At 33.8% G+C, this 21,597-nt stretch overlaps 2 protein-coding genes across 3 annotated transcripts in view; one reads left to right on the top strand and one right to left on the bottom strand.

Moving 5' to 3' along the window:
* Positions 1 to 4,023, bottom strand: part of arhgef15b (Rho guanine nucleotide exchange factor 15b) — a 31,099-nt gene extending 27,076 nt beyond the window's left edge. For both annotated transcript variants that reach the window (XM_030161840.1, XM_030161841.1), the window contains exon 1: positions 3,685 to 4,023. The gene's annotated coding sequence lies outside the window, so the exon portion shown is untranslated. The remainder of the gene's footprint in view (positions 1 to 3,684) is intronic.
* Positions 4,024 to 9,259: 5,236 nt separating this feature from the next.
* The window catches only part of hdlbpb (high density lipoprotein binding protein b), a 42,803-nt gene continuing 30,465 nt past the window's right edge, over positions 9,260 to 21,597 (top strand). Inside the window, exons 1-5 of the mRNA XM_030161839.1 lie at positions 9,260 to 9,366; positions 14,453 to 14,532; positions 15,354 to 15,455; positions 19,202 to 19,353; positions 19,468 to 19,683. Coding sequence (XP_030017699.1) covers positions 15,380 to 15,455; positions 19,202 to 19,353; positions 19,468 to 19,683 — 444 coding nt within the window. The 5' untranslated portion in view covers positions 9,260 to 9,366; positions 14,453 to 14,532; positions 15,354 to 15,379. The remainder of the gene's footprint in view (positions 9,367 to 14,452; positions 14,533 to 15,353; positions 15,456 to 19,201; positions 19,354 to 19,467; positions 19,684 to 21,597) is intronic.

The raw sequence follows: 21,597 nt of genomic DNA, 5'->3' as shown, positions 1-21,597 counted from the left end.
TAAATGTGTTGTAAAGGTTCAAGTCACTATTTAGTGTGACCTTGAACCTTGTTTTTTTCATTTTTTTTGTTAAATACTTCTGTAATTTTTACCTATTTTGTTTCTTTTTGTTCCCTTTGTTGATTATTTTGTTGTTTTTGTTGATTATTTGGTCATTTTTACTAATTTTGTGATAAATTTGTTATTTTTATTATTTTGATCATGTTGTTTTTTCTGTTCCTTTCTGCTTCATGTGGATTTCTTCTTTACAATTTGTTACACCAAATACTTGCACAACTACTACACATTTTGTTTTTCCTGCTGAACATACTTCACACATATTCAGATTTAATGCAGAGACAGACAAATGCATATCTGTGGACATTAGAGCTTTGCTAAACCAACAAATAAAATGTTGGACAAGGACTTTTGCCCCGTATTGTAACTTCCCTCATTTCACAGAAAACAACTCTGAAGTGTCTGGTAAATTAATTATATTGTTAGTAATGATGACAAATGTGGTGTAGAAATCCTATCAAAGTTTCTTCTTTTTTATTTCACGTGCAAAAACAGATGAAAGTGCAACCATAAAAGGAAAATACTGGGTCTAAAATTATTATTTGTGAGGTTGTTAAGTGTTAGAAGAACCAGAACTCGTCTCATTAGATCTGAAACCTGACGGGTATTTGACACAAGCGTTTGACTATTAATATGAAAGTGAAACCTGTTCTAAGTGTGTAATCTTTATGACATTCTGAACAGTACACTTTCAAGGTGACATATTGAAAGATTAGAGCCTCTTTCATTTTGAAGTGCCGGTAATCTGACATATTGTCCAGAATGACCACATTTTACTGGATTTAATCATCCATAGTGCCTAATACCAAAAGTATTCCAAACAGCCATCAGCTCTGATGCATGTGAGACTTTTTGTGACTAAAGTCAATAACACAGAGCTGATAGCTGGTTGTTAGAGAAAGCACACCGGCGAGTCAGACCAGTTTGAGCCACATGTACCCGTCGCTTTGCCAATAAGCTCATAATAAAGACAGAGTTTCAGGTTTCATTCTGACTGGAAAAGAGTACAAGAGGTGAAAAATACACTGCATTAAAAGAGTTACACAATGTTTCAATAAAGTCAAACTGCGCTGCATGAAAACTGTTTTTTTTTTTTTTGTAATCACAACGAAAACATCCTTTTTCCTCTAAAATTTGCCGTCTACTTTAGATTGAAAGTGTTTGGTTTTTATCTCTTAGAGCAAGACTTCTCAGAAACATTTTCGATTGTTACTCAATTTAACCTGAAGTCATGGCCAAAAGTTTTGGCTTTGGCACTGATTTTATTTTACTCATCTTTCCCCTTTGTGTTTCTGAGGTACGTTGAAGAATAGTTAAGTATAAGCATGGCATTAATTTTTATGACTTTTTAGGCAAATAAATCACATTTATACAATGAGTAAATTTATGCCACTGCCAAAACTTTTGGTCACATCTATATTTAGTGACTTCAAAACAAGAAGAAAGTGATGTAAAAGGCACAAAAACTTAACGATGACGTAACAAGATGAAATTATGTAAAAAGATGGAATGACATAAAAGACACAAAAGGATGAAAACAATGTAAAACACAAAACAAGATGAAAACAATGTAAGATGCAACGTGATAGACAAGGCAAAAGAAGATGAACATGATGTAAAAGGCACAAAACACAAGGATTATATAAAAAGATTAAATATGTAACAGATGCAAAACACAGAACAAGTTAAAAAAATTTCTACAACACACAAAAAGACATAAAAAGTAAAAAAAATTGTATAAAAGATGCAATAACACAAAAAAGGCGTAACAAGATGGAAATGACGTAAAAGACAAATGATGAAACAACATGAAAACAAACAAAAAAATACAAGAGGAAAATGACATAAAAGATACAAATAGACAAAAACAATGTATGATGAACAATAGAGGACATAACCAGACAGATCAAAACAAACAGTCCTGTAGTGAACATTACATCAAAATAAATAAAGTGTGCGTAATATGACTTATTTTCAATGAGATGAAAACTAAATACAAGACACACATTGTGGTTTAAAGTACTATTTTTGGTCAGAACGTGACCAAAAATGAGCAAAATGATGTAAAACAACATCCTAGAATATTTTTCTTCAGTTTTTCAGCTTTCAATGAGGACAAAATAAACAATTAAGATAAAAAAAAAAGTGTATATCAAAGATACAGTATATACCACAAACTGCTTTCATCACACAGTACTTCAGGTTCTAATATAATGACATCATACCATTGTTTTGTGTGCATGAGTGGGTGTGTAATGGTATAATGTGGGCTCTCCAGGTTCCAGTTTTGCCCCCTGGTTATTATCATTGTCCACAGGGTGATATATAAACCACTAATAGTTGGGTGTGTTCACTCATGTGGACGGTGGGGGTAACACGTTGTTATTGTGCCCACATACCATTATAGGTTTAACCCTCAACTTTCTTTCAACCGGCCCCCACCGCCATCACCTCTTTTGTCTCCCTTTTGCTTTATTGACCTGGTTAGTTCAATAGCTCCATCCTCCAGTCTGCTGGACCTCGGCTGGGTCAGTGGGCCACTCATTCATCCACCGCCGCCGTGTTTGTCCTGGCCAATCCAAAACCCGTCAGATATAGTGTGATCCCCTAAATCTGACCAGCTTGATGGAACAATCCTCTTCTATTAACACCATGCTCTAGATCCCATCTGCTCTGGAGACTAATGGGTCAGTCGGAGTTGTATTTGGGGTACAAATGGGTAGGGGGTGCTTTAAGACTCTGCGTTTGACACTTGAATCAACCAGTGCACATGTGATGGTGAGTGTGGAAGCTCCACGCTGGCCAGGAAGAGGGGACGGAAAAGGTGTGTCGGGGAGGAAAACGCATATAAACACTGAAGGAGGTGGAGGGAGAGGAATATAGGAATGGATTGAGCAAATTAATGACAGAGGAGCATCTTATCTATAGATAGATGTGTCTGAGTATATGCTTTTAGGGTATTAAATGTGAATAGTGATAAATTAAGATTATGGTATAGCCTATAGGGATGATGTCAGTGAACAGGCAGGTTCTTGGTGTCCTATTTTACCACTTAAGCCCAATGTTTTGCTTTAATCTACTGCTTTTACATGCTAATAAGTGACTAAATGTGAGCGCACTGATATCTTACAGTTAAAATAAACATTTCCACATGTAAATACATCTAAATAAAAGGAGTCAATGCTCATACTTAGGTTTTATAGTGATTGTTGGTGCCCTATTTTACTATATATGCCCAATAATCTGCTGCTTTTACATATTGATTTGCTACTAAATATGAGAGAAGTTATTTCATTCATACTGTATTCTATAAATATGTCTTATTAAATGTGTAAATGTCCATATTTAGATGTTACAGTGATTACTGGTGCCCGTTTTTACTACTTAAGCCCAGCATTTTACTTTAATCAACTGTTAATAAGTGTCAAAATGTGAGAGCAATGATATTATACAGTTAAAATGCCTATTTTAACATATAAATACGTCTTATAAGAGGTTTAAATGTCCATGTTTAGGTTTTCCAGGGGAACAGGTGTACAGACCGGAGTGCACCAAACCGCAGCGGCTAAACTGACAAAAAGGAGCTAATTCAGCTAATTTCAAAACGTTACATTAAAGTAAACTTACCTGTGTTTTTCAGACGTTTCTCTCAGTTGTTTCGGTTTTACTTTTTCAGTCCAGCATCGTCAGCTTAGACCAAAAAATGAAGAAATAAAAAAAAAGCTTCAGGTTCCAAACGCTGAACTGGTGTTTTAACATTAACTTTTAAATCGACCCACGAAGACGAAACAAGATTAAAACTATCGTAAAAAAAAATAAACTGAGCCTCAGATAGAATCCACAACGTACGCCGCCGGTTGAGTTTCTTATTGTTTCTGTGATAGGACGGAGCTGTGTGCGCCCATCATCCCCCTGTTGTTGTGTTCTTTGTTACCAGCGGCTTGTGAGAGGAGAGAAGACGGGAGGTAGGAGCTCAGTGCCCCCGGAGGACCGAGCCGGCAGACTGCCACTGGCTGGGGAGACCACTTCCGGTATGAGCTTTTCAAAATAAAATACCAGGCGAGAGGTGGATTATTTTGTAGATTTTTGTCTCCTTTGTTGAGAAATTTCTTCCTTTTATTTATTTATTTATTTATTTATTTATTTATTTATTTATTTTTATTATTATTTTGATAATTTCCATTAATTTAATTATTTAATGCATTTATTTCTTCAGTGTCGTATTTTGATTATTTTCTTCATTTTTGCTCTTGTGTTGATTGATTTTCTTCATTAATCCATATTTTTTGCACTATTCAGTAATTTTGCTAATTTTCTTAATTTTTCTAATTCATTTCCATTAATTTTGTTGATAAATTTCTTCATTTTGTGTTATTTTTTCTCCATGTTCTTGCACAGAGATGGGAATATCTGTAAAACACAACATAAATTATTAAACATTGAAATAAAACTGAGTTGGATCATTACTCACAAACAAATGTGTCCAAATTCTTTATTAACTTCTTAATTTTTATTTATTCTCTAAATTAATTTCTCCCTTTTTTGTTAATGTAGTACTTATATATATATATATATATATATATATATATATATATATATATATATATATTTATTTATTCTCTAAATTAATTTCTTCCTTTTTTGTTAATGTAGTACTTATATATATATACTTTTTTTCCCCATTTTTATTGATTTTTGTTTTCTTTTTGGTTCATTTTATGCCCATTTTGTCTACATTTTTTTCATTTCAGTGACTATTGTGAACACACTGTAGCATCTAATGTTTTCTAAATGCTTTCTTTTTATTTGCTGCATTTTTCTGAGAAACATCTAAGAGAATGTTGTTTCTGTAGACATATGTGTTTAAGGATGAAAATCCATGAAAAGTAGCTCTGCAGGGGCTTAATAAATGATTAACTCATATGTTTTGATCATGAATGAAAATGCTAATATTTTGGGACAGTATTATTCAGACCTTGAAGAAAAAATTTGAGTACAAAACTCTCAAGGACCCTTGGATTGTGTACCATGATTCATACCCAAGAAATCATTAAAGAAATGAAAGATGACACTTAGCTCTTTAAAGTGTTAAAGATCTAGAACAATTCTAACTTCATTTTTTGCGATATTATCCTCAGAATTTTTCATTGAAAATCAGATATTTTCCTAATCTTAACCCTAACCCTAATATTAAATTTTCTGATCATGTATATGTTCATATGCTCTGTGTAAATTCAGCAGTTATTATTGCATGAAAACAGAAAAATTAAGAAAATGTGACTTTTTTCAGCAAAACTGGACATAAATCAAATGTCTTCATCTACTGTCACTGATCGAACCCAATGGGTTTTACTGGTGAATCAATGTTGTAGAAGATGATGGTGTTTCCATGTTCGCTACGGAGCCTTTGAATGTCCAAATGGGTCATATTTGATGACCATGAAAAGATGACAAACTGCATTTTACACCAAATATTTACATGTATTGATAGGATTAGTGGATCAACAGGTATTAAACAGTTTAGATCAATAGATGCTTGTGACTGCTGGCAGCTGTGAGGAGAAAAGAGGAGAAAGTTGACATCAACATAAAGATCTATGATGCAGTATTTTAGTGTTTTGCTTCTCCTGCTGCCTAATCTTTGGATTTATCTTGATAATAATAAATAATAAGAAGACAACAATGAGTGAAGCTCTGCAAATAAGTAAATAGTGCTTTTTTAAGGTGTGAGTGATGCCATCAGACAGGCGTCATTTCTATTATTTTCAGTTTAACTGTATGTGAATATAACGCTTCTAAACATGCATGTTGATTTATGAGTTCACATAATCATCCACCATGAATATAAGTGAAAATCATCAAACCCATGAGAGAAATATACATTTGACACTGTTATCTATATGCATTAATTTACTGAAGTATGATGTATCGCAGCGGTTGTATTTTGTGTTGTTGCTGTGTATTTTGTGTCTTTTATTGTGAAGGCTGCTGTGTGTGGCTTCCAGTGTTTTATTGTAAACTTCACACATCTATGGTTTCCTTTCCCAGACTGGTAATAATACCCCTGAAACTAAGAGATCCATAAATTAAAGTGCAATATATAGTTAATGATTCCTTAACTATCATGTTTAATTGGTCTGAGGTTGTTTTGACCACATTGAAATTATAAACTGTATGTGCAACAGGGAATAATGAACGATAAATGTGTTTACATTTTACAACCAAATGACTGCCATAAAATACAATAGATGAAAAACAGAAGGTTACTCTTATTTAAGTAGCTACTGTACCTACTTATATACTTTATATTCTGATTTTGAAGTGAATGTATGAGCTCAAGCAGATTAAAACCAGATTTACATCCAAATATTTTTGAAATTTCGACAAAAATTGCAATGAGAATGTGTTTCCATTCACTGCTGTCATATAAATGTTAGTGTCAGCCCTGTGAAGGTTATATTAAAAACTAAAGTTTACAGATTAATTTGTTACTGTGCAAAAAATGTAATATGTAAATGTGACTAATTTGTTATTTTTTCCTGATTTCATTGATTACCTCTTTCCTTTTTATTGATTTAATATTTATTCCGTTCATTTTATTGAATATTTTGGTGTTTTTGCTCAATTTATTAATTTTGGGTCATTTTTGGTCATTTTTTGCACATGTTGTTAATTTTGTTCATTTTCTCTAATTGTTCATTTGTTTATATTTGTTGATATTAGGGGTAATTTAATACATTTTTGTTTATTTCATTCACTATTTGTCATATTTTTGTTTTGTTTTGAGCTAGTTCACTAGTTTGCTAGTTTAGTTTACGCTGAGCTATTTTATTGATTGTTTCATTCTTTTTTTGTTGATTTAGTCCAATTTATGGTCATTTTATTTCTTTTTGGGGTAATTTTCATTCATTTCTTGCTCATTTTATTCAACTTTGCCGATTTTGTTAATTGCTTTGTTGTAGTTTGTTAATTTCATTGATCAGTTTATTCATTTAAATAATTTTTAAAGTAATTTCTAAAATTTTTGTTGATTTCAAGCTATTCAACTCTTCATCTTTTCTTCTTGTTAAGTTTATGAAATATTTTGTTCATTTTAGTAATCAATTTCTTTTTTTATTTTATATGTTAATTTATTCCTTTGTTGATTTTGAACTCATTATATCATTTTTGGTAAATTTTATTGATTTTTGTTTTCTTTTTTGTTCATTTTGCTGCCCATTTTGTTTGCCCACTTTTTAAGTTTATTCCTTTCAAAGACTACTACATTCATTTTCTGAAACCTGAATTTCTTTTTCCTTCTTTTTGTTGATTTCAAACTATTTCTCTTTACTTGATTGAGTTAGTGTTCATTTGGTCATTTCACTGCTTATTTCATGCATGATGATTTAATATTGTGTAAATACGCTGGGTTTAATGTATAACTGGAATGAAAGATGAACAGATCAAGGACTGAAAAACACATTTCAGACAATATAAAATGTAGAAAATGTTAAAAAAAAAAAAAAAAAAAAAAAAAAATCAAAATGTAAGTCTGTTTTTCAGCACTGTCATCTTGTCCCACATGGGCCCACACATTCATTCTCATTGATCCACATTTATTTATTTACACCTGATCACAGATGGAAATAAATCCTCCTCTTCCCATCCTACAGTATTTAACCCTTTCATACATACTGGTCACTACAGTGGACAACTATTCTCCAGCTGTTCTCTTATATATTCAGGGGTTTTGTTGTTTTAGTTCCATATCAGTCAACACAGTGGACACTTATGCACCATCACAAACACTGCAATTCATACAATTACTGTAACATTGCTGCTCTTGATAAACCTGATCTTTAGTAATATATTTTAGTGTAAATTAATTGCTAATTGTTATTAGACTGTAATTAACAGTTTTCTGAAATAAAAAGTTTTTTTTTTTTTTTTTTTTTTTTTTTTTTTGCATATCCTCCTGAGACCCAGTAATGCATTTTGTCCTCTGTAGGGGACAGTTTAACTTAAAAAAAAATACTGTCCATTACAAAGGACATTCCATTAAAAAAAAAAAAAAAAAACAATCAATAAATAAAAATATTTTTTAAAATGTATCTGAAAAAACTGTTGCATTATGCAGTTTCCAATCAAGACAAATTTTTAATGTGAAAAAGCTACAATTGACAACTTCCTAGGTCTCAGGAGGATATCTCCATGAAATGAGTAATAACTAGTATTTGAGTATGATAAAAAGTGAGAAAACATCATATTAGCGGTGTTAAAAATGTTTTTATTTCATAGTTTTCACACAGTTTATCACTTTCTGATGATGACTTTTAAATACATATTTCTTGCTTCAACAATTAAACGCATGGTGTCCAGCTGAGTGGGCATTTTTGTAACTCAATGAAAAACAGGTTCATAAAAAAAATTTCAATTGCATTGCTTTTTACATGCCTAAAGAAGAATAAAAACACTCAAAAAAAAATATTGACTAAGTTTCTCATAATTCATGCATGAAAGGGTTAAATTCCCATGTCATTTGCACTTTTCCAATTCCATTTGCACTACTGTCAAAATATTTTGCACTATTAAATTCTATATATCTTTTTTTTTTTTTCACAAATATTCCTAATTACACCTCTATCTTTTATTTTTCCTAATGTAAATAAGTGTGCCTTCTACTGTCTTTTGTTTTGCCTTGTATTTTCTTGCACTAAATTGGAGAGCTCTACCTCAATTTTGTTGTACTTGTACAATGACAATAAAGAGATTCTGATTCTCTGATTCTGATCTTCCTCATTTCTGTCTCTTACTTCCACCTAGTGCCCTAGATTGGAACAGACCAGTTTTCTTACTGCTTTTGAAGTCAATAGCCTGTGATTATGAGCATTTGGTTAAAACTTTCCTGAGACGCATGTTGGGTAAAAGTTCTATGTGGATTTGACTCCAGATACAAGAGGCCATTATGAATGAGAAGTAGACCCGGTCAGTTTGATGGACGTGAGAGGGCTTGCACGTCAAACCATTATCTTCTGAAACAAGCCGGAACACACGAGTTGAGTACTTTTATTAGTTGATATGGTGTTTTTAAAATTCTAGCGAATGCATACTATAAGCTCAGTGTTAGATGTAGCGTCAAGTTGGTGGGTCTATTTAACTTGGATGCTCTCGCTGCGTAAAGATACTGCGGCATTTCCTTTATACTTAGTGAGTCGCAGTGCATGTCTGTATACCTCCGCAGGTAGAGGAAATGCTCCTAGACCAATCATATCTGTGTTTACACCATCACCTGTCAAACACACACCCTCTGCTGTATTTTCTCTCTGTAAGGTAGGAATTATGCTTTTATTATTTCCCACCTAATCACCTAAGTGTGCGCATAGCGGGTGAAATTATTATACATTTGTTGAGGTGTGAAAGCCGGTTCGCGCGTGAGGAGTAAGCGCCAGGGTTATAGCGAGGTTAGCGTCCCTTTGCTAGCGAGCAGGAGCTGGTTATCTATCCGCCTGGCTTGTTTTTTAGCCGATTACCAGAGTCCTTGCGCCTAATCATCCCTGGCTGAGGTCGGAGCACAGCTAACGTGTGCTAGCCCAGCAACCGGCTAACAAATTCGTGAAACCCTGAGGTTGTGGTCGCCAGCGTTTGTAGAGGTGAACGTAGCCGTGATGCTAGCAGGACCAACCATGCAGTGCATCCTTAAGCTAGCAACACAGACACTGGACGGGCAGAAAGAGATGCGGATACCCGAGATGTTAGCCTGTACGGCGACCGGTGGGATTAATCCAAGCGTTATCTGTCTATAATTCACATCCTTCAATATAACACCCGCGGGATAACGGCCTAAAGCTCAAATACATGTTGCAAGTCTTTGTTTCTATTTTGTCTCCAAGCACTGATGCTTCTCGGTTCATAGTATGAGGTTAGCAGATAGCATTAGTTAAATTAGTTAGCATGTAATGATAAACAATAGGAGGCTATCGGCTATCAGAGATCATTATCTACAGAGATCCATACAATTCATATCTTTAAAATATATTTCATTATTTTTTTTCTTCTACGAGAGAGGAAGGCAATGAAACAAACAAAAAAGACAAATAGGAAATACTTTAAGTACAAAAATACACATATTTGCGGAGGTATAAATCCTTAATAATTGCTACTATTGCTATAATCACGACAGGGTTTACCTTGTTTTCTGTGCCAAATAAAGATGCTCTAATCATTCAGCAAATAGCTGTCAGCTATTACATTGATCAAAAACTATTTAGTTGTCAATAATTCTTCTGATGATTTTTTTTCATGAAGAAACTCAAAATTTTCAGATCCCAGCTTCTTAAATATGACTGTTCTACATACTATCTGATTTGTTTCCTTCTCTATGACACTAAACGAAATATTTTTGGGTTTAAGACCTAAAATGCATATGAGGACATCATGATCTACATTTTATAAACCAAACAATTAACCAGTAGATGTGTGGAAAAACAAAATTACTTGAATATAATTGCTAGGTGCATCTTTAAATGTTTTGTTGCTTTACTAACTTTTAAAATAACAATTAATAAATTCTTTTTTGATAATCATAGTGATTATTTGAAATGTTCTACCTCTAGATTCCTGAAATGTTTTGCCGTTTGGTGTTGAACATACTGTAAATATCAGTTTATAAAACCAATAATAACAAATTTTAGTTGTGTTGCTTTTTTTTTCCAATTATTTTAAATCCACTGCTATCTTTTTAGTTTTTGCACCACCAACTGAAGATCTAAAATCAGCCTCAAGAGAAAAATGATAATTTGACATTCACTGGGATAACTATCTATATTGATTGCATACTTTAGCCATAATGTTCAGTCCTTTTCCATGCAGAACTTGAGAAAGCTATGGTGGCATCAGTAAACAGAATTTCTTGTAGTTACAGACAAGAAACCATATAATCAGTCAATTTTTAGAGCATGGAGTAGAAAGTGATTTCCCCTCTCTGGGTAAGACAACATAGTGGTTTGTTGCATCGGTGGAGAAAGATTTAAAGAGTATTTGAAGCTGTCAGGACTCAGTGTTCAGCTGTTTATGTTGCTGTACAAATGAAAAATCTTGCACCAGAAGCTCCTGATTTTGGATCCAGAACAGTGAAGGTGTTCTAAGGTTGCATTACTTCACTTACATGTATCACATGAAGATTTCATTAAGTTTGAAGTTTGATCATAAAAAATGCAACCAAAGAATGACTTTAAACAGAGTAAGTTGAAGTGATATTAAAGCATGTCTTTAGCCCATAATTTTTCTGAAATCTCCTCACCGCTGTACTTCATCCATGCTTCTTTAATATGGAGAAAAGGCACACTAATTAGATATATTTAACTTGTACACCATGTAATTAAAGTCATTATTTCATTCATCGTCTATTAAAAGAAGACCTGCAAGTTGGGCGATAATAAAACAATCATGATGAGCATGTACTTGATGAAATAAGGACTTAAAGATTAAAAAAATAAATAAATTCATATCAATTCATAGAAATTAGTATAACAATAACTGATAAATTGTTTCTTTAAGTTTAAAGATTGATTTGAGAGTAAAAGTTGAAGTAACCTCTGGGTTTTTTTTGTCTTTCAATTATTCTTTATGGTTAAAACATGACAAATGTTTGTGAATATTTGACAAATCTAGAGGTATTCATTCAACATAATATTAGGTAGTCTTAGTATTCTAGAGGTATTCATTCAGCATGTTACAGTATCAAAATATTCATTAAGAAAATTAATAAGAGATGAGAATAAAAATAAAGTAAGGCCAAAGGAAGCATGTATATTAAACATGCATGATAAGTATTATGTTAGCAAATTATAAAGGTATATAGTTCATTATTCTTTTGATGTCCAGTCTTAAATAAAATATCATAGTTTTCATTATATTTGAATTATGCTTTAATATCATTAATAAATCATTGTCCTCTCTTTGCAAAATTTAACTTGTATCTAAGCAGTTCTTTTTACTATTGTGTATTTATTGGTCGTTTCATTGTTAATGTCTTAATTTTTTAGTTGATGAAGTTAGTTTCCATCTGTAAGGGAATGCAGCACATTGTGAAATAAATAAAAACAGAGATGAGGATGAATATTTGCCCCCCCAAAAATGTGTAGTGTAAGTGTAAAGTAGCGTAAAATGGAAATAACCAAAGTTTGAGTGGCTTAAAATTGCACTTGAGCCCAGTACTTTAGGGAGTAAACTCAGCTGCCACTGCTCTTCATTCTTTTCATGACTGGACTTTTATTTGAGATGGAAATGAAAGTGCAGTCATTTCCCCAGTCAGGAGCTTTATGGTACACACCTTTTATTCCTAGTATGTAAATGAAGCTGTGTGGAGTTGAACAATGTTTCCTTTGTGAACCCAGAACATCTGTAATATATGGATAAACACATAGACACAAACCAGGGGATCTAATGCTTAATCAGTTCATGCATTAGTAGGCTGTAGAGCTTCTCAAGCCTTTTATTTAGGAAAATAGAGTAAACCGCAAACAAGAGATTATTCCTCTGGAAACTTGTGCAGCTACATAGAAATCCAAAAGGAACATGTTTACTTAGTTCATATCAAGTATGAACATATGTCTCTGGTTGTATAGTTTTAGTAAAGGAAACAATTTGTGTGTCATGACCTCATATACAGGGATAAATGAATAGAAATTGATCTGTAACACTAGAAAAAAAATTAATATCAATATTTTGGGCCATGTGGCACTGCTCCATTGACAGTTTGAGTAAATTTTAATGAAAGAAATGTCTCTTTATTAGGTATTTTTCTGTTTTCAGTGACTTTAAACTGAATAGAACAGATTTAAAAAAAATAAATAAATAAATAAAAAATTATACTTTTGTGGCCTTTATATATCAGTGATTTTCAAAATTTTACAGTTAGAGTCCCGAAAAATAGTTTCATGTCTCTTGGGGAACCAAATTTGCGCAATAGTATTGCATGTTGCCATGATATCTACATTTTTATTCATCAGTCACTTAAACACTGCTGAACTAAATGTATGTTTTTGTCTCATTTTGTCTTTTATGTCATTTACGTTGGATCTTTTTTGTCTTTTTCTGCTGTTTTCATCTAGTGTCTTTTATTTTGTTTGCATCTTTTTGTCTTATACAGTGTTTTTGTTTTATTGCTTTTTTTTTTTTTTTTTTTTTTTTTAACATATTTTCTTTCTTTATGTCACTTACTTCTTTTTGTGCCTTTTACAACAGTTTTGTCTTTTATGTTGCTTCACTGTGTGTGCATCATATTGCATCTTTTCTGTCATTTACATGTATTTTTTTTCTTTGTCTTTTTTTTAATCTTGTGTCTTTCACATTGCTTTTGATTTATTACGTGTGTGTGTTTGTCCTTTTTTCCATCATTTGCATCTTTTACTTGTTGTTTTGCCTTGTTTTGTCATTACTCCTGAGGTGTCTCCTTTACATTTTTGGTGATGTCAATATTTACAAATACTTTTCTTTGATTTTATTAATGAAAATTCATTCACATATTACACGTATTGTAATATATTTTGTCAGTTGGTGACTCAATAAAAACAATTTCATAGTTCATTTTATGTCCTGAAGGCAGTTATACACAAAACTATAAATTAGTTAATGGATTGATTGATGTTTAAAATTCTGTTCATTGCAGCCTTATTCTTTGGCAGCTTCAACAAAATAACAAAAAAGAGAGAACGCATAGTCAGTAGGGCTGCAATGACTAGTTGACAAATAATTGATGTCAAAATTAGTCAATGACTAATTTAGTAGTCACATCATGCACTTTGGTTCAAGGAAAAATATTTATTTTATTGCTGTTTACAACTCTTGAGTATTTACTTGTTTGTTAGACAAACTTTATTAGGTACTGTAATTGTTATGCACAAAATGCACTTTAGTTTAAGGGAAAAAAGTATTTTATAGCTGCTTCTAATATCCATTGTAATTGTTGTGCACCAAATGTTCTTGTTAAAGGAAAGAAAATGTATTTTATTGGTGCAGTGAATATAAATAAGGCCCTTTATTTTTTTTTTTACACTTTATAATCTGACTAGTCAACTATTAAAATAGTCATTAGTTGCAGCCTTAATTGTCACTTCAATGAATAAAATAAATATTTTACTCATCGCTGCACATCTCTCCTGAAGAGGGAGACGTTAAAAAACCAGTATTTCCCCCGTTTATGGGAAACTTCCTGGTCTGTTTTATTCTCGGTCTGATAAAAGAGGACGGATGGGCAGAGGGATGTGGAGGGGGGTGGGGGTGTGAATCAGATCCAGACAGTAAAAGGTGCAGTGCAGTGTGGGTGTTAACAGTATTAACCCAGCCTCCGTGCAGTAAAGCTCTTTGACTTAGTGTTCACTTTCAGGCATTTCTTTTTTCCCTCTTGTGCACCCAGGAGCTGAAAAACACACTCACACTGAAGCGCTTACGGTAGCCGCTAACTGGACGGACTCTCTGGCAATTGACCTTTTGCAGGTAAGTCTGTAGTTTGATGATCTCTGGCTGCTTCCTTTATGTTACTTTGCTGTGTGTGATTCTTTGAGATGCATTTCTTGAGCTTGTAGGTGTTTTTAGTAACAGAAACAGATTTTAAAAAAACATATCAGGAGGATGGAGAAACATTTCAGCAGTAGGAACATATCAAAACATTTCACTGTTATTTGGTGATTACAGTCTCAGCCAGAAGCATCACAGTGGGGCGAGGGTTGCATTTGCATGTTTAGGAATGAGAAAACATCGTGACTGTCAAACATAATAATTATATTATTTTGGAATGTGTCTTGATGGTAAAACCAGAGAGAAAAAAAAATCCAAACTGCCTCTATGTCCACAAGGATGTTCTTTCATCTCAGGTGGAGCTTGTATTCCTTTGGATTTCTGCTTCGTCCTGTGATTCCCGAGCGCTATGAATGTCAGCCTCGGTTTTTAGCCGGAGACAGCCCTCGGTGTTTGACTTGTCATAACCCTCCCCCCTAGGCGTGGTAGCGCCTTGTGTTTGTCTGAGACTTGTAAAGTGTTAATTGGAGCATCTCAGGTGTAATGTGCAGCGAGGCCACAGAGGCTGCTCCATCTTCTGGGGTTTCTGGAAACAGATCTAGAAAACACACAGCGCAGTCAGGGGAGAAGAAGAAGAAGAACAATTGGGAGACACGCTCTGAAATGAGCTTTTGTATTTCTGATTTGCAGCTCAATGATCCTGTCAGATGTTGTGTCACCCAGTTTTATACATCAGCTAATAACCTTCACAGACATTACACGGCTTGATGTGGTCTGTAATTGTGTGCTCTCATTTGCAGTGGAATAGCGGAATAAGTCTTGAACCATGAGCTCAGTGGCAGTGTTGACCCCGGAGAGCTTTGCGGAGCATCGCAGTGGCCTCAAGGACCAGGAGATTACAGGTAATACTGGTCTGTTCTCTGCTTAGCTGGTTTTATTATTGTTAGTGTTCTTTTTTTAGACCTCTTTCTGAGGTGCAGGATTTCTTTGGTTGTAGAGATGATACATTTTTTAGTAGATGAACCCAGAAGTTACTATTGTTCTATTTATTTTTTCTTATTTCTTTCAACAAAAAAACTGTTGGCTTTTCAGTTAAAGCAGAAAATACACTCCACGGTGAACAAATGTTTATGATACCTACAAGTTTTGTTCAGAATGATAGGCTCCACAAATGAAAATGACAGATGTTAAAGCTAAATGTAGTCAACAATAACCAAAATACTGACATTAGGTTAAAAATCACAGGATTTTGACTTAAGCCTAATGATTAATTGAGTAGACATCAACTTTTTCATAATCTGTTAATTGATTAATTCTGCTAAGAAGAAAAAAAAAATTCTGGAGGTGAAAATCTTCTCTGTAATGGCAAAGACGTGTGTTATCACAGCTGTTTGTAGACAGGTGGGAGTGTTGAATATGTGATTGACAGGTGTAACTACCAATCACTGATCAGATTCAGTCAGAGGCGACTCTATTGCTCCACCAAATAGTGTCTTTTCTTTTTGGAAATGGAAAAAGATAAACACAACTTCTGTTATATCTTGATATCTTGGATTTAGTGACACTTGCATTGTTAATTAAAACATACAAAGAAAAAGTCATACGCCAATATTGTATTAACTAAAAAGTTTTTGTAGTGTTTGTATGTTTGAGTTGACATTTCTAAATGCAGATTATGCAGAGTTTTATGCATTGACAAATAAGAGGCAGCCACATCCATCTACCTTTATGCCACTTCAGATTTCTATTACGCGTTGCAATTGGTGATTGAATAAAATATGCAACCACGTTAGCTTTGACACTCCCTGATTTTACTTAGTTTGATTAATTTGATCATTGTCATTTTCATGAATCATATAGATATCTGAAATCTCAAAGTACATTGATTTTAAAACATTTGTGCTGGTTGTAGACACTATATACAATAAGTTTGCCTAAAACAATGGCAGTATCAGCTTTCACCAAATGGGAAACAAGTTTGTATGAATGCGTTTGTTCTCATTCATATTGTGATGAAGGCCTTAAATACTGTCAACAGTTTGATTACTTTTTTCTTAATAAAGATTTCATGATTAGGGTTCCCACACACCCTGGAAAACCTGGAAAATGATTGACCAATTTTCCAGTCAGGAAAAACATATGGAAAATTAGAGAAAAGGTCAAATGTCCTGGAAATGGTTAAGTTATCCTGGAAAATTATTTATCCTCCACCTGCCTTGTGACCTTGTGTGCCTAAACTGGGATGTAACAAAGGAAGTTGTTTTTCAGTGTTTTATAGAAAATATACAAATATTTTTAGAGGAAATGCAGGAGAGAAAGTAAGAGAGAAGAGAAACTTGAGCTGGGAATTGTCCAGTTGAACATTGTAACTCCAGTTTGTCAGGCTAATCAAGTGCTACGCTGTAATCTGTGGGTGTGTTTGTATTATTCTATGATACATTTGTCACAGTTATTTTTCATAGATAAATTATTGCTATAGACTGCACATCAAATGTTTGAGTAATAAACATAGAAACAATCTGGGTAAATGCAAGTTACAACTGTAGAAAAGAACACTTCCAAAGAATGAGGGGGAATGGATGAGTGTATGACGTGATAACTTGTCTCTGTAGTGGCTGAAAATGTCCTGGAAAAGTCCTGCAAAATAATTTCAGGGAAAGAGTGGGAACCCTGGAGGTGTCTGTCTCTGGTATAAAATGGAGAAAGAAAATGGCAGAACAGAAAATAACATCGGTATCTGTGTTGGCTAATTTGATATTTTAAACATAACCCAAAATTTCACAGTTGGTGCCTCCGTATTTTTGATCTATAACTTAACTAAGATGTTTTTAGATGCAGTGATTATATAATGTTTGAAAACACTTTTAACATTGTAACGTCAGCTTTCAAAGACCCAAACAGCAACAGATATGAGACAACAGTAGAATTATTACCCAGAATTAAACGGCAAACACTGAGCTTTTGAGTAGAACAGTTTGTGCAACATGGCCTGTTACAGTTATTACATAATCATCTCAAGCACTTATTGTACTTAACCACAATGATTTTGCATATTTGTAACAGTAGTCTCTATTCAGAAATAGCAAAAATATCACATTTCCATCATTATTTCCTCATTATTTTTGGAGTCAGTTATGTTGTTGTAAATTTCAGTAAAATACACTGTACAAAACCCAAACAGCAAACAGAAATGCAGTACATGTGTTCAGTGCCAATAAATGGGTCTTCATGATGTGAACTGTATATTTATGAATAAACTATTGTTAGTTTTATATTAGTAGCATAAAATGACAATTATATCATTATTCACAGTTATTTCTATGCTAATAAATCATCACCTGCAATGTCATTATTGTGTCACATGTCATAAGGCGCATTTTTAGCCCTGTTGTATGGATCAGACATTTTTATTTCAGACATCTCAACAGAAACACATTGGCTTAAAACCCTGGAAAAACTGGAAGTGTAACATGAAAATTAATTTCCTGGTTTCAGACTCATTTCTACAGAACTCTGTCATTTAAATTCTCTTCTCTTCATTCATATTTGAATATTGCTTATCTGTGGTTGTTGTTACCTTTTTTATATATTTATTTATATATTTTATTCAAAAAAAATTTTATATACAAAACCCTAGAACACTAAAAGTACTGTACCTGACATTGTTACATTGGATTAAGGAACAAAAAAGAAGGATAAAAATTTGTAGAGCTACAAATAATCCTTATCATTCCAGTTTGGTACTTCCAGCTCACAAGATTGTCAGATAAAAACATATATACCAAGAAACAAAGAAATCTGGGGGGGAAATTAAGTAAATCATTTATTACAGTCAAGCAAAGGTTGCACTAACTACACATTTTAGGTCTGTAGATTTTTTTATTTATTTATTTTTTTTTTTACAATACTTTTGTGACACCTGCTTGTCAAAACAAATTTCTTCCACCCTGTCAACAGAAACTATTCCTTTAAGCCATCTCTGAAAACAAGGTGGTGAGGAAGACTTCCAGTTAACCAGTATTCTTATTTATTTATTTATTTATTTTTTTAAAGTTTTATCTATGCCTGTTTTGAGGCCTGTTTACAATGGGAGGGAAGGGTTGTTGTCCTGCCCATATAGACAAATAGCAACACATTATAATCTGGTTAGATCTTTATTTTAGATTCTTTTTAGAACCATTTGAATATATTCTAATACTGGGCACCACCAAAATACAGTCATGGGAATAATTATTAGACCATCAAAAGTCATCAAAAACAATGGAATCAAGTACTAACTCCTGTGTGTATCATGTGACTAAAACAGATAGAAAAGAAAACATGGAATGCCTAAAAGCACTGTTTTTGCCATACAATGCCATAGCTATTGATGCAAGAACTTGAGTGATTTTGGTTATTATCAAGAAAACCATGGAAAATGGACAGATATCAGCTCTGAAAGTAAACTCTTATGAGCTATTTTTGTTGTTTTTAAATGAACTGAATGAAATGTCATTTAAATGAACAAGAAATTGAAGAAAACAAGGGTGGTCTAATAATTTTTTCTGCAACTATAAATGTGACAGTGAGCCTTCCCCACTGTCACACCTATCACACATTAGAGACACTGATGTTGTTGCCTTTTTTTATCTCGGCCTCTCTGGAGCAGGGTGTGTCCCGGAGGATGAAGCCTACATCCCCACCTACCTGGAGGCCTTCCCCCCGCTGCCGGAGAAAGGGACGCCAGGGGAGAAGACTGGGGAACCGGCTTCGGCGTGGGGGAGCAAGATCAGGCCCATCAAAGCCTCTGTCATCACCCAGGTAAGGCCGCTGTAGATGCAGGTAAATATGGTCAGTTTTTGGATGGATTTGCAACCTGTTTCCTTGAATGTGAACCTCCCTCCTCCTCCGTTCTCTAACCCTCTCTATGTCCAGGTGTTCCACGTCCCCCTGGAGGAACGTCGATACAAGGACAACAGCCAGTTCGGGGAGGGCGAGGAGGCCAAGGTGTGCTTAGACATCATGCAGCGAACAGGAGCCCACATCGAGCTGTCCCTGGCCAAAGACCAGGGCCTGTCTATCATGGTCACCGGAAAACTGGACTCTGTCATGAAGGCTCGCAAGGAAATAGTAGCTCGTCTGCAGACACAGGTAAATTAACTGCAGATCACTAGATAGAAGAATACACACTCATCAGATACTGAATGCACATGGAGTGATTGTAAGAAAATGAATAAAATAATCAAGTGAATGAATGAAAAATACAGAAGAAAATGAACCCAAATTAATTGTATAACCAGGATAATTATCAAAAAAGGAATAAAATAATCAAGAAAATGAACAAAACTGATTAATAAATTTAAGAAATTCAAGAAGAATGAGCAAAATGACCAAGAAAATTATAAAAAACATAAAATACTGAAGAATGTGAACAAAAAACAATAATACAGCCAAAGAAAATTTAAAAATGAATACAATGAACAAAACTGATCAAATAATCAAGAAATGAACAAGAATGAATAAAATGACTAATGTATTGATCAAAAATGAAATAAATAATCAAGGCAAGTCTGAATTTTCACCTGTATTTTCTCTAATTATTAACTTCCATGTAAGAGTCACAAGACTTCGTGTCATCCATCACATCAACTAAACAGATACATGAAATATGCAGCTTAACGCCAGATTTCCTAATGATGTTGGTTTATAAACCTATAATCGTAGCTCATAATTATATAAGAATAATGTAATCCACACGTGTGTCTTTCTTGTTAGTTTACCTGCTGTGGCATTCAAAACGTGCAGTTTCTGTACACTTTGTGTTTTGTTGAACTTGTTCCATTTCTGCAGTTCTAACTCAGTAAACATCTTCATAAAGTGCCTTTTTTAGGTCTGCATTACTGTATTGATACCTGAGGAAAAACAAATGCGTAAAACCTGGACTTAGATTGTCTTTGTCAGATTACAAGTAACATTCTGTTGTGTTTTTGGTTGCATAGAGTTTGATAAGAAAAAAATAAAATGAAATAGTCTTTTACATTGGACTACAAATAATATAACTGCTCTAAAAATGTACTAATTAAATTAATAGCATTGGTATTATTCTGTAACAGTGACTTGGACTGGTCACTCACTTGAGTTTTTACTCCTCAGGTCAAACACATTGTCACTGTTTCATTATCGTTGCATCCTGTTACTTTTATCTGCATTTGAAAAGCATTTTAGATCTAAACTCAATCTAAATGTACCCAAAGAAAAGTTAGTATTATGTGCTGTTAGAAAATATAAACAGCTGTGTCAGCAGGTCAGTTTGGGACAAAAAGTTCAGCTGAAAAATGACCGTCAGCTCCCAAGGGCGGCCCCTCTGAGCTTCAGCAGCAAACATGCTGATTTCCACCTCCGCTGGAGCACTGAGGTCCACCTGTTTAGCTGAGCTGCAGTTATTGATACAATAGCGCAGAGAGACACTTTGTCCTGTTCGCAAGGTCGAATACTTATGTTTTTGTTCACATACTGAATGGAAATGGAGCTTTTAGATATCTCAGTCTTCGCTATAGTTGCTTTTTATGGTAAAGAACTAGAAATGTGAAGAGCTGCAAATGTAAATTCATCACTGATGTCGTGTAAATGAGAAACTGCAGCAACTCTGTCATTAACCGTGGATTTGTGTGAATATGTTGAAAATTTAACACTAAACAGGTTAAATTGTCTCAGGGGAGGTAATCTGCACTGTCAAGACCTTTGTCTACACTTTGTCAACACTGTCGCAGGTCTGTTCCTACAGTGGTGGACAAAAGTTTTCTTCACTCCATGCATTTGTGATATATTACATTAAGCATCAGTCTTAAATCATTGAACTGTGCCAAGCATTGTTCCATTCTCCAAACCTACATGCTTCTTCTGCACATGCTCAGTCTCATTGAGGTCAAAACTGGATGTTTCTGAAGATAATGAAACACATCCAGGACTTGACATGATGAAACTGTCATTTTTTTCTTGTTAACAATAAGAAAAAAAAATCTCTGGTATTTGTTTGTGTCTGATGCAGCTGCACCTTTTGAAACA

The sequence above is a fragment of the Sphaeramia orbicularis genome, chromosome 18 (genome assembly GCF_902148855.1).
Source record: "Sphaeramia orbicularis chromosome 18, fSphaOr1.1, whole genome shotgun sequence".
Classification (NCBI taxonomy): domain Eukaryota; kingdom Metazoa; phylum Chordata; class Actinopteri; order Kurtiformes; family Apogonidae; genus Sphaeramia; species Sphaeramia orbicularis.
The sequence above is the reverse complement of the archived record's forward strand: the minus strand, read 5'-3'. Positions and strand labels throughout refer to the sequence as shown.